This window comes from Nicotiana tabacum, chromosome 19 (genome assembly GCF_000715075.1).
Source record: "Nicotiana tabacum cultivar K326 chromosome 19, ASM71507v2, whole genome shotgun sequence".
Taxonomy (NCBI): Eukaryota; Viridiplantae; Streptophyta; class Magnoliopsida; order Solanales; family Solanaceae; genus Nicotiana; species Nicotiana tabacum.
The window spans coordinates 103,493,060-103,506,325 of record NC_134098.1 but is presented as its reverse complement, the minus strand read 5'-3'; the positions used below and the strand labels follow the sequence as shown (position 1 = coordinate 103,506,325).

At 35.2% G+C, this 13,266-nt stretch overlaps 1 protein-coding gene across 5 annotated transcripts; it reads left to right on the top strand.

Annotated features, from left to right (window-relative positions):
• Positions 1-2,209: 2,209 nt before the first annotated feature.
• Positions 2,210-8,174, top strand: LOC107827597 (putative recombination initiation defects 3). 5 transcript variants are annotated; one of them, XM_016654773.2, is made up of 12 exons: positions 2,210-2,446; positions 2,996-3,212; positions 4,113-4,257; positions 4,383-4,517; positions 4,729-4,781; positions 4,863-5,057; positions 5,153-5,218; positions 5,325-5,371; positions 5,963-6,134; positions 6,390-6,471; positions 7,509-7,617; positions 7,775-8,171. In XM_016654773.2, exons 1-11 carry the CDS (start codon positions 2,382-2,384, stop codon positions 7,613-7,615), a joined length of 1,284 nt encoding a protein of 427 aa, XP_016510259.2. In that variant the 5' UTR covers positions 2,210-2,381; the 3' UTR covers positions 7,616-7,617; positions 7,775-8,171. The 5 variants fall into 5 exon arrangements, with proteins under 5 accessions (XP_016510259.2, XP_075094438.1, XP_075094439.1 ...); XM_075238337.1 differs by having other exon boundaries at positions 4,863-5,061; positions 5,157-5,218; positions 7,509-8,174; XM_075238338.1 differs by having other exon boundaries at positions 4,863-5,061; positions 5,157-5,218; positions 5,990-6,134; positions 7,509-8,172.
• Positions 8,175-13,266: the final 5,092 nt, after the last annotated feature.

Here is a 13,266-nt window from a genome sequence, read left to right as displayed (position 1 = left end):
TCTGTCGATGTAAATAAATAAATAAATCTTTGCCCATGTTAATATTTATCATAAGTTGGTAACGTCCAACTGCCATATCATAAGAATTTGGAATTTGCCCAAATTGTGAAGCCACAGCGCTAATGCGTATATTTAACTTACCTAATAGTTATGTAACCACAGTCGGACCTACATAGAAATGAGAGGGGTCGCAGGAACTCGCTAGCCTCGGCAAAACGTGTATATATATTATATATATTGATGTGCTCCCTCAAACAATTTTGTTGGTTTTGATGTGCTCCCTCAAACATACAAACTATACTGCTTTGTTGGTTTAACATGTTGCATTTATGTCCTCTTTGATTTTAGTTTTCCTCTTTGAATTCAACATAGTGTAGTATCCTGTATTAAGAGGCGGATCCACGTGGAGGGGCATGGGGCACGTGAACCCATGTTCCCCTCCCTCTAACTATGTATCACAGTAATATTTTTCGGATAAACTACTTAATTTGCCATGTGGGAACCCATGGTCAAAAGAGCATTTGGTGTAATGGCATATTTGTGCACCATTGGCCCCTAGGTCTAGTGTTCGAATCTCAGTTCCCTATCTTTCATCTCTCCGTCCTTTTTCTATTTCTCTTTTTCTTTCTTTTCTATTCAAATCTCATGCCCTACTTTCTTTTCTATTTCTTTTATTTTTCCATCTTTCATCTCTCGACCGTTTTTCTATTTCTCTTTTTCTTTCTTTTCTGTTCAAATCTCATGCCCTATCTTTCTTTTCTATTTTTTTTTTTCATCTTTCATCTCTCAACCGTTTTTCTACTTCTCTTTTTCTTTCTTTTCTGTTCAAATCTCATGTCCTATCTTTTTTTTCTATTTCTTTTTTTTTTCCTATGCATACTTCTGTTTTTGGGTTCACCCTTTGATATATTCTTAAATTAAAATTTTATTTTTATTGGATTCTTTTATGTGATTTTTTTATTCTCTTTTTTGGTTCAATCACTGAGTTTCAAAAACTCTAAAAAATAAAATTTAAATTAATTTGAATTTTTTCAATTTCAAGTTCCATCTTTTTTCATTTACCACTCTCTTTTTGATTAGTTATTTAATTTTAATATATCGAGCTTAGTATTTGTAACTGTAAATAACGATGTTATCATTGATAGTTCTCTAAGGTAAAAAAACTATTTATTGATACTTGTCTATGGAATGATAAGTTTTTGAATAACAATATTGATTGTTCTTTACTTGTCAAGTTGTTGTGAGCTCATGGTAAAATTTTAGACGACCAAATCAAACGGTGGTCGGGTAGTGGTGCACCTATCCTCCTGAAATTTCGGATCCGCCTCTGCCTGTATTTAGTGTTCAACTTGCTTTTTTCTTCTTTATTTTTTCTAGTTAAAGAACAATAATTTAGTACCAGTACATAGAAGGGGATAAGATATTCCATTAGCAAGAAGCCGATCACCTTCTTTATCCTTGTATCTATATTTATATGCATTATTATTTTCTTGACATATATAAAAATAAGTAATTCACCAAAGTTTTTTCCCAAAAACAGTAATAAAAAAATTCTAAAAACCTTTATGCCTTCAAGGATCACTTCGGCAAAGTAGCAAATATTCATCGTTAACGACAGTGAATGAGACTCTGCTTGGATTGCTTGATAGACCTTTAATTTTGATCTTATTTGACTAAGTTTTTTATATTTTGGAACATCCTTTCGTTCACTGACTCATATACATTAAGTTTTTAAGGAGTTAGCGCGCCAAATTTTGTCGTTATTAGCTGACATATCTATGTCAAAAATAGCGATGCCCCTGCTGCGCTCAAATCCTGAGTCCGCCTCTGGGTGTAACTAATAATGGACAATAGTTTCAACGTCTATAACTTATTTTAGTTCAGTTTATATTTTTCAAAAAATTAAATGATATTCGACATGGTCTTGGAACACAAACTATAATTTTGAGTTAATTTTTGAGTTTGATTTTGGAAAGCATTTTTGATAATTAATTATTTATATGCATGTATATATAAATTTGAACAGCTTCTGTTTTCGCTTTCTTGAGAAGATTTCTGAAAAATTGTCTAAACTAAACGGGCCTAATGATCAGGTGAAATGATTGGGCCACGTTTACAGGGCCCAAATGATTTCAGATGTCATAGAATAGGCCCATCTATTACCTTATATAACTCGACACTTTCCCGCTGGATTATCAACGCAGATCACACTTCCTCCAACTGGAGCAAAATCACACAATAGTAACTTCAAAGCGCTCTGAGAATTCAAATTAATTTTCAAATTTCAATCGATATTTTCATCAGTTAGGGTTCCATAAATTTCCGAATTGAAGCTATAAATTCTCGAAGATTTCAAAACTTTTCCAGTGAGTATCGGCAAAATGAAGTTGAAGATTAACAAAGCCTCCGATCTCAGCTCCATCTCTGTTCTTCCTCCTCATGCAAGGTCCAATTCTATCTCAATTTCATCTCTTTTCATTGTTTAGCAGGAAAATTGCCTAACTCTATGTGTTTCTGCATTTTCTTCGAATGCTTTACAAATATTTGAATGTTTTGTGTGCGACACACACGCACAAACGCACACATGAATATATTATATATGGATTGAGCTTTTTCGTGAAGATTTGAGTAGGAATCGAGCGCAATACCTCTCTGTGTTTGCTTTTTCTTCGAATACATTACAGATATCTCGATGTTTTCGTGTGTACACAAAAACATATAAATACGTATGCATTATATGTTTGTACGAATAAAGAGAAGTCGAGAATTTACCATAATATTGAGATATTTGCTGTGATGATTGAGAAGAATGCCAATTGCGATGCCGATTTCTGTTTTGGCCTACGCCTTCGTGTTTCAGAGTTTTTTCCGTATACGTTACAGATATTTCTATGTTACACACACACACATAGCTATATATGTATAAGTACTAGAGAGAGAGAGTGAGAGAGAGAATCTTACCATAATATTGAGCCTTGTTTGATGATATGAGAAGGAGGCCAAGTGCGGTACCAAGTGCAGCAGAGTCTTCCGTCTTCGGGAAAAGCCAAGCGTCACAAGTTCGATCACAGCAGCAATCACAACAATCCTTCTCACAGATTCGGTCACAGCAGCAATCACAACAATCCTTCTCACAGGGATTTTCATCTCAGCAACCGATGTACTCTCAGCTATCGCAGAGCTCTCTGGATGAATTTGCCCCTAATGAGCAAGTAATTCCTCCATCTCGTTCCTATCTCTCAGTTGTACGAATTATAGTTGTTAATGAGATGTCATTTTGGTATACTTCGGCTGCTAACTAATGGTAACATACCAAGGAACTGATTCATTGCGGAAATGATAATGATTGACTTTTAAAAATCGTATGCAACTTCTAGAGAATGCTTTAGATTGTCTAAAATGTGGTTTGATGCATCACAAGACTTGAATCTATTTTATCCTGGATAACTGTTGCCTAGGTTAGTTTTGAGTGTATTTTGCATTTATGCTTTGTGATTCTTAAAATAGATGAATTTAGCTTCTGACTATGATTTACTTTGTTATATGCTGTGTGAGTACATGATACTAACTTTATCTGACGTTTTTATTCAAAATGTTTATTTGATTTATTATTATATTAGTGATAGGTGAAGAAAGCATTAGAGTTAAGTTTTAAATTTGAACAGCTCTGAAAGTTGCATAACAAATGACTGATGTCAATATTATGGAACGTCCTTAAATTGAAAGAGTGTCATATAAAGGTATCATTTACCATCCTTAGTGTATTGGACAGTGGATCATCAATTATGTCAGCCGACTTGTCTGTCAGAATGTTTCTTATTACTACACGACAAAACAGGGGATCGTCACACTGCACTATGAAGTGGTTGTCGGCAGTTAGGTTGTAGAGCTTATCAGAGTTCGTATACAACTAGTTAACTGATGGAGTCTTGTCTTTTATGTTGAACATATGCTTTCTTGGTTTCAATTCTGCCCAGGACACAGAGTTCCACGAAACTTTCCACTTTATACATTGGAAATTTTACTCACCTTATACCAAACAAAATGCTGTTGTGGGAATTTTATATCTCCGAGCGAACAATAAGGTGTTACTATTGATAATTTTAATGCAGAGATTGGGTTCTCAAGAAAGAGAAAATTCAGCAAAGAGGATGAGCTGTTTGCCTCAAATCAACTATACACGAGAAGAGAGTCAAATGCAGCTATCTAAACCTTCAGGCAATTATATGCGCAAGTGGTCAGTTCCTGAAAACAAATGTAAGTCATAATTCCACCTCCACTAAATATATGCTCTCAGCTTCCATTTAAGATCTAAGGAAAATGTAAGTTTGGGGACTAATTTGCAGCTAGAATCATTGGACTAAACATGTTTTGCTGAACAGCCCAGATTACTGAAGAACTTGAACACAAAATTGGAATGGTAGAGACTTCGTTAAGCAGGCTAGGAATGATCTTAGATTCTGTTCAGAGTGATATTATGCAAGTTAACCGGGGAACGAAAGAGATATTGATGGAGAGTGAGTATTCACTGCCTTTTCAATTTACCTGATGTGGCTGAATAGTTAGGAGCTCCAAAGAGCCCATATCATTAGTTGAAGAGTATGGAAATTTGTCTTGAGATGCCTGCTGGCCCTAGTAAATTTTTACTTGCAAATATATCTGCATATGTTGTTGTTGTTGATGTCAACAAATTCTCACGCATTAATTTTCTTCTAAATTTTCTTTCAGTGGAAAGCTTACGGCCGAAGTTAGCAGCTCATGATGAACTGTTGCAATTAATGGTAACTATAGCTTAGCTGTTCTGCTTACGTCCAGATTTGTTTGTATAATATTTCATAATCCATGTGACATGCAATAACCAGAACAAGGGGAGGGAAGATCTGAAAGCTAGCATGGAAGAGACCTTCAAATCCATGTTTGAAGAGCTGAGGGAGAATAAATATCAAGAGAACATCCGGGATCTTTCATCACTGGTTAGAGCTATGCCCAACAAACTGGAGACGTGCATTTTGCAACTGCAAACGGACTTGAGCAAGACCTTGGCTAAAGAGATTCAGGCATGTTGCATATTGAAACTGACTGTTTAAGTTCATATTTAGGCTACCATCTGTAGTTGGGTTTATGCTGCTTCATATATTCCTATTGCTTGCAGACAGCTTCCCTCCCCCCAGATTGTCCCGGACAAAAACATGAAACTGCTCTGGCCGTTCAACCGAAAGTACATTTTCAAGAACTTTATTCTCCGAATTCCTTAAGACCTTTATGAGTATTTAGAGTAATGATAAAAAACTATCACAAATCTTAGTGCATTTGAACATTTGTAGGGTATCAATGATTGTTTCCCTCCCCCTGAAGTGAAGTTTCTCAAGAAGTAAGTTTTCAAGCTTTCTTCCTTTTATCTTTCTTCTCAGTGGCATCACTACAGCCTTAATTTTGAAATCTCTAAGTAGCAACTAGTCAGTAGCTCTCCAGTATACAATTTTCATAATCATTTGATGGCTTCTCTTACTCTTTGCATCATTTATGTGCAATATGCATAAACAGTAATCATTTTACAATTCTTCTTGAGATGTGTGTATTGACACTTGACTACTTGAGAACACTTGCGGCTGGGATACCGGATACACTCTCTATTATCAAGAACTAGTTAGGTGGCAGTTAGTTGTGAAGATTTGTCTCATAGTGTCTTTTAATCCATGTAAAACCAGAAAGTATCCCCATTGAAAGTATCCCCATTTCTCACATTAGCTATACGAAGAAGAAAGTGAAATCAAAGGGAAGCACTCCCCTTCATCCCCAAAAGCTTTAATCCCATCTAGCATTCGTGATAAACTAAATGAATGAAGATAACTCCTAAGAACTTTGCTATAGCTTCAAAAGAAATCTTAAAGATATTTTGTTTACAAAGTTTTGCTTATCTTTCTAAAATTGTGCGATATTCCTTATTGCTGGGAATTGCAAGTCACCAAGCATGTCTTTTCACTTCTAGTTCAACAATGAATATCAAAGATCAGAAAACAACTATGTTGCCGAAGACTGAAACAGGAGGCTGGAAAACAGTGAAACATGACCAAACTTGTGTGAAGCAGAAAATTTCCAGCAGAAGTCACAAACAGAATAAAGCATTTCAACAGGTAATTATCTGATTGCCCATACGCAAACAAATTGCTTGTTGACTTGTGAGCAATAGTGGTTATCATTGTGGCATGAAAACATCCAAAAGAAACAATAGGTTTTGAAATGTTGTATTTGTGATATGTCGTAGTCCACCATCTCTGAGGCCTTGTGTTGAAGTTAACAATAATGCTTTGTTTAGCACATCACATATTTGAAAACTTGAAACTGTATCACCTATATTCTCAGAGCTGACAACTGGCTATCCATTTCAGGAAAGGGAATTTGGAGTTACCATTGAATCTGATGAGGATATTGACACAGGCTTTTCCTGCTTGCTTGAAGAAAATGGATCAGGTAATTGCACTTCTTGCCTCATCATTCATATGAGGATTTCACCATAATGCAATTTGATAAGCAGAGTGATTTATGCATCCTGTAATTAATCAATGTGTTTATTGACCTAAAACTGTATTGTACAGTTGAACTTAACGAATTTAGACAGATCAATTTAGATGTATGTCAAATTATATCCTATATCTCAAGACTCACCACAGACAAGAATGACCTTTGGGTACTTTTAATCAAGCCAAATACCTAAGAATTATAATATGAAAGAAAATAAATAAAGTAACAAGAAAGAACATGTCTAAAAGCTTGAAGCATCTTTATTATACTGCCACACTATTTTTTTTTTTTTTTGATTTGCACCGGGTGTCCGAGTCTCTTTGAGCCCCGACTAATCCCGGGGGTGCACAGGCCCTCGGCAAGGAGTTTCCCGCAAGTGCACCACGGTTAATTCAGGTTTTACCCTGAACGATGGCCCTCAGAAATTGTTTGCACCCAGTGGGTTTCGAACTTGAGACCTTGAAAGGGAGCAAACCCCAAGGCTCAAGTCAATTGCCACCAGGCCAACCCCTGAGGGTTACTGCCACACTATTAAGTTTTTCTCAAACCAAAGAGAAACTGATAATCCTCTCTTCCCTTTGTCAGTTGGGGTAAGGAAGGGAATTGAACCTGTTCTCAGGCGGTGTCCCGAGGGATCTCTCTCTTTCTCTGAAAGCATCACATTTCGAGTCTGTCATGAAATAAGAAATTTTGAGCATCATAACTTCAGCAAGAAGTTTTTGAAGAAAAAAGAAAGACAAACAATCATTCATGTCTTTCTTAAATGTCGTTTGGTATAGATTTGAGTGGTGACAAGAGGGGTTGCTCTGATGGTAAGCAACCTCCACTTCCAACCAAGAGGTTGTGAGTTCGAGTCACCCCAAGAGCAAGGTGGGGAGTTCTTGGAGGGAAGTCTGCGTACACACTACTCTCCCCAGATCCCACTAGTGGGATTATACTGGGTTGTTGTTATAGATTTGAGTGCTTAAACTGTCTTTCTCTTAAAGGCGCTGGGATTTGTCCAATAGAGGATGCAAAGGAAGAGAGTGCACGCATATTAAGGAAAGCAAGGAGGCGAAAGAGAAAGCATCTTAACACTATCATTATAGATTGAAGGTACACAGTGACAATTTATAATCTGCTGAATCAAGGTCCTATGATTTGACAAACAGTATAAATGCATAATTGTTACTTCTATTTTTCCTTAGCCAATATAGGATGTGTTGTTTGCAATTCAATTTTCCATTATTATTATTATTATTATTATTATTAGGATATTCCGGACTGAGCATTACATAGCAAGCAAAATCTGTGTTGTTGCTGCAATACACAAGCATTACACAATCACTCAGTTTGCAAAGTCCTCTTGGACCATCTTTTTGTTTATCCCGTGATACGGGAACCACTAGTAGTAGTTTTAGTTACCCCAAAACCCCCCTATGTAATGACCCCCTAAGTGGTCAACCCCCTAGGTCACTCTCTTTATGTTTACATGCTCCCTGTACTTATCCCCCTTAATATAATATAAAAAGTTATCTTTATAACCCCCCCCAAAAAAAAAGGCAAGCAAAATCTGTGTTGCTGCTGCAATACACAAACATGAGTTGATTGTATTATTTTCCAAGGGAATGTTAGCAGACTCAGCACCCATAAGAATATGTAATGCACTGGGATTACTTAAATAATTACTAGCAAAGAGAGTACGATGTTTTAACTTTTGAATTAAAGTTGGCTAGTTAGATCATTGCATCTTCTGCATACGATGTTTCATTAGCTAATAGGAGTAAATATTATGCTGGTAAATTTTCAGCCTGTGATATTCTACTATGTTAACAGTAAATAATATGGAAAAGTTAATTAATCCATCTCAGCCGTGGTAGAGAACTTAGAAAAACATCAAGTCATCACTTTCAGGATAGAATGAAAGCATGTGAAGCAGGGAGGATAAGGAAGATAGAAGTTTTTTTTAACTAATTGTTGGACTTGGATGGTCAGCTTTTTTCTTGTTTACATCATGCAATACTCCATCGTCAAGATCCTGAAGCCTAATTAAAAAAGCCATTCTCCCCTGGTGGATCTATTCACATCATTTTCTTTATAGCATAAATAAAGTGTGGATGTAGTGCAGTTTGCTCATAAGAAATCCATAGATCATCCGTCATGTTCCTTGCCCGTTAATTCTTGGTTGTTAGTTTCCTAATTGACTTGGTAAAAGTTTGAGTTAGCTAAATAAATAAATAACCTAAAAATAAAAATAAACTTAGTAGAAGTAGCAGGCAACTACTTGCCACATTGCATTGCACTCGTCGTGTATTTTCCTATGTAAAGAATTAAGAAGCATGCTCGCTCTTCGGCACAAATCCTCTAGAAGGGATGGATGCGTGGATTGCTGGGTTTCTTCTCCTTTTTGAATATGATACAGGAATGTGAGCCTTGGAGCAAAGGTAAAGTTGTCTCCGTGTGACCTATAAGTCACGGTTCGAGCTTGCATTAGGGTAGCCTATCTACATTACACTCCTTAGAGTGCGACCCTTTTCCAGATCCTGCATAAATACGGGATGCTTTGTGCATCGGGCCTTTTGAATAATGATCCAAAACTCCAATTGGCCGAAGTAAGTTTCGCAGGCTGTCAAAGGGAATTTCCCTTCCTGCAGTCACCTACTATATGCTTTCTTATATTGCTGGAGAACTCCTTACGTTCAAAATAGTCACTTTCTGCTTTGAAATTTTCTCAGCCACCACTTTTTGATTGAAACAATTGAAGCTTTTAAGCGTCACAATTAATTGTAGCTATGCTAAAACAAAAATTAGTGTCATAATACAGTGGAGTTACTTTTAATATGGTTATTTATTTTACTTTCTCTACTCCCTTTTATCTGACTTGTGACTTAGGCATAACAGGGGACTTTAAGTTAGATTACTTCCCTTTTTGGACGAGACATTAATGTTGACTTTTAAATCATCTTACCGAATTCTTTCCTCGTTAGCCAGCCCATGTTATACTGGGGAGTCATGACTCCTGCCAACTTATCCTTTATCCGTCTCTAATTATTCTCCAGTCTCACTTGAATCATTGTAGGTTGAAATATTGGATTTTTGCCAATTGGTCAATCCTAATTATCCATCTTCTCATTGCAGACGCACGATGAACGACTAGGATTTGATAGTGTTTTACATCTGTTACACATTAAAACCAGACTTTTTAATCTTCAACCCAGAAAACAATTTTCTTAAAACAAACTGTCCAAAACTAAACGGAATAGTTACATTAAACAAAAAGTTATACTTTTCGTCCAAATGGCTAAGAATTTTTTATTTACTATTTGGGGGAGTAAAGGAGATTGGTATTTCATCAGCCATATCTTGTCATCAACGTTTCGGAAAAGAGGGCATTCATCCTGTCACGGGCTCGTGGTTACATTCTGCACGTGCACTGAAATTAAAAGAAATTTATGATGGACGGAGGACCTTAAAACTATCGTGGTTAAACAAATGTTTTCTTAAGGACATATAATAATTGAGTAATAGAAAAGGAAACAATTCACGGAACAAACTTCCCATTTTCCCAAAAGGAATCCCTCGTAAATGTTTTGTACACTGTTATTGATACTTGATATAATATTTTGGAGCAGCTGGAGTTAGCTCGTAAATAGTGGAGGAAGGGAAAGTAGAAGAGATGGGGACTTTTAGTAGTATTGGAACGCGATGGATTTATATAAAGATATATTCAGAATTTGAAGTTTATAGATTTCTACACAAATGTTTCCGAATACCATACGCTACTTATGATTTTTTTTGTCGAGTTAGATAATAGTGGAGGAAAAAAAGAGGGATCAAAAGGAGAAAAGAAGCACCTTTACAAAAGAAGGTTATTAGGTCCAGAAAGGATTGATCCTTTCACTTTTCTAAATTGAATGCTTTTGATCTGTTCTACTGCATCATGCACTTTGGCATATAATCTGCACATGCTTTGCTCCCCATGTGTAATTTTTGTGGCGTGGTGAAATGATAAGTTTGTCTAAACTATTCACGTTTTAATCTTCATTTTTTCTTACCAAAGCATAAGTTTTTTGACAATTACACAAATCTTACCCTTTTTAGATCTATAAAACTCATTTAGGTCTAGAAAGGTGGAAAAAAAGAATAACTTTGTTGGCTCTGAGATTTATCTGCCCATTATGTGGGGTTGGGGAGTGAACTGTGAAGGGTTCCTGTGTTTGTCCTATGCTTATCTTGATAATGATGAGTTATGCAATGTCTCACTTTAAGTATATTAGGGCATTTAATTAGAGATAAAGGTTTTTTTTTCCCTCTTTAGGGATTCTTGTTACTTGTATTTGAAATCACCTTATGAACTAATTAATTCAGATTTGTATTCGGTGAATTTACTAGCATGAAGATAAACACTCCACACCAAGATATTCTATAATTTAAGAGTCGAACTCACAACATGTAGTTAAAAATGAAAGAAACCTAATAATCATACTACATCATGTACGGAATAAATTTAAGTTCTTGTACTATTTTGTCTATTGACTCAATGTTATGGATGCTTGATTTTTTCAATAATGCTATAGTTCGTATATTTCTAAGTCCAAGTAGATACTATAATCATTTAATCAATGAAAATTACGGGATGAATGATTATATTAGAAGAATTTGATTCTGGTGTTTTCCTTAATTCCCTCGAATGTCAACCACCGTGTCCTACTATACTAGGCACACACAAGTTTTTGTCATTTAAAAATGTAATTTGACAATATTATCATCAAACCCTATATAGATAAAGAACCAAAACTCTATGTTTTTTTTTGTTGATTGTTTAATTACGTTCCTTAGCCATGTGTCTTTTTCATTTATCAAATACTACTTTAACATTGGATTCCGTTGCTTAGAAAAATGTATTATAAGTTATTCCTTGGGGAATCAAGTCCCTCTAAAATGTAAAAAAACATGAACAGTTAAGAGAATTTCTATTGGATAGCCCCATTGATCTAATTCTGATTGGCCCTTTCATGATCTTGAGACGAAAATCAAAGACCAAAAAAAATAAAAAATAAAAAATAGGGCACACTTTGTGCGTGGCAGTTGTTAGGCAAAGTTGATTTATTTTATAAGATAACAAATCATCATTCCATTGCATCTTTATACTTCCAACCCATAATATCTACATAAACTATTTTGAACAAGATTACACTTTTGAAATAGTGGGATTGAGGGCTAACTCAGTTTGTAAATTTCAATCTTTCACAATAAAGATGAAGGAATCAAACCATATCAGTAGCGTTTAACATTCCTTTCCCGTTTCTCTCTCCCCCTCCCTCAATGTAATTAAAAAAAAAATCGTACTCATTTTATCCATTTTGACTGTTGTACCACTCGGAGCAATCTCATTTTTCCCAACTAAGTGTGATAAATGCGACCATGTCCTCCAAATAATTAATCAATTAACTATATCTCAATTCTAACGTAGTTCGTGCAGATTACATGTATCTTTTTTTATCTTATTCTTTAAGGCCTATTCCACTCTAACTCTAGATGTATAACCTGTCCGTTCATGTTCTAAATCTCACACTTATTCACTGATAAACAAGTCTTTAAGCAGAATAAAACTATGGTAAACATTAATTGGACTATTGTCATATAACGACAAGTAAAACTTAATCTCAAATATTTGGAGTCACTTATGTTGTTCATGGTCATGGACCAACCCCACCTCAAAAGTATTTTAACAAAATGTCCCAAATGCAATGATATCAGATAGGGCCAATACCTTAACAAAATCGACTAAATGAGAATATCCGACAAAATATTAAAGATATGAAAAAATCCAAAACATTTCTCTTGGAAGAATTAGCCACCCACCCACCCACACTAGTTTGGTTTCGTCACCAAGTTATTTATGATAGTTCCCATTAACATAAATTATGGTTTCTTTTCGTGGAAAACCATTAAAAAATTGGTTGGGAAATAACACAAAGCCAATCCTTGATAACATCATTTGAACAGCTTCCCAACGAAGAATCTGATGCAACGTTACTCACAATAAATAATTAGGTTACATAAATTATTAGAGTGCATCATAATAAGGTCAAAAAACGTGAAACTAGCTAACCAAAAGTTGATTGCAGATCTTGACAATGTACCTCTCTTATTAAATATTTCTGCATTAATATATATATCACCTAATCTGGTAAGCCTCGGGACAATTTAGCTCGTAATCAACCATTAACTAATGCTATCACAATACTAAATATTTAAGCGGGGAATCAAAATTTTAAAGAGCTTGTATTGTGATCGTCTAATAACGACGCTTCAAACGAATGACTTTGATTTAAAATAAAATATATTATTACTTAGTTCTTATAACCGCAAAAATCATATGCACGTTATTTCTAAATGTCAAACTCTTTAATTTTTTATATATTGGCCAAAACAAACTTAATAGAATTTTTGACATTTAGATAAAGTGTTTCAATATACACTAGTACACTGAATTGACCTGTGTGCGGTATCTCTAATATTTTGTATCTTTAATTTGATAGTGGAACATTAGTAAGGAAAATATATACGAAAGAAATCCGAACCTAGATATACACATCTTGAACAAAACCATTTTTTTGTTCTCACCGGGTGTTTGATATCCGCATTGGAGCTCGATTATATCTAAATTTGCGTCGCGTAAGGCCCATTTATGGAGAGATCGGAAACGTTCCCTAACAAGATTTTTTTTCATACCTAGGACTTGAATCCGAGACATGTAGT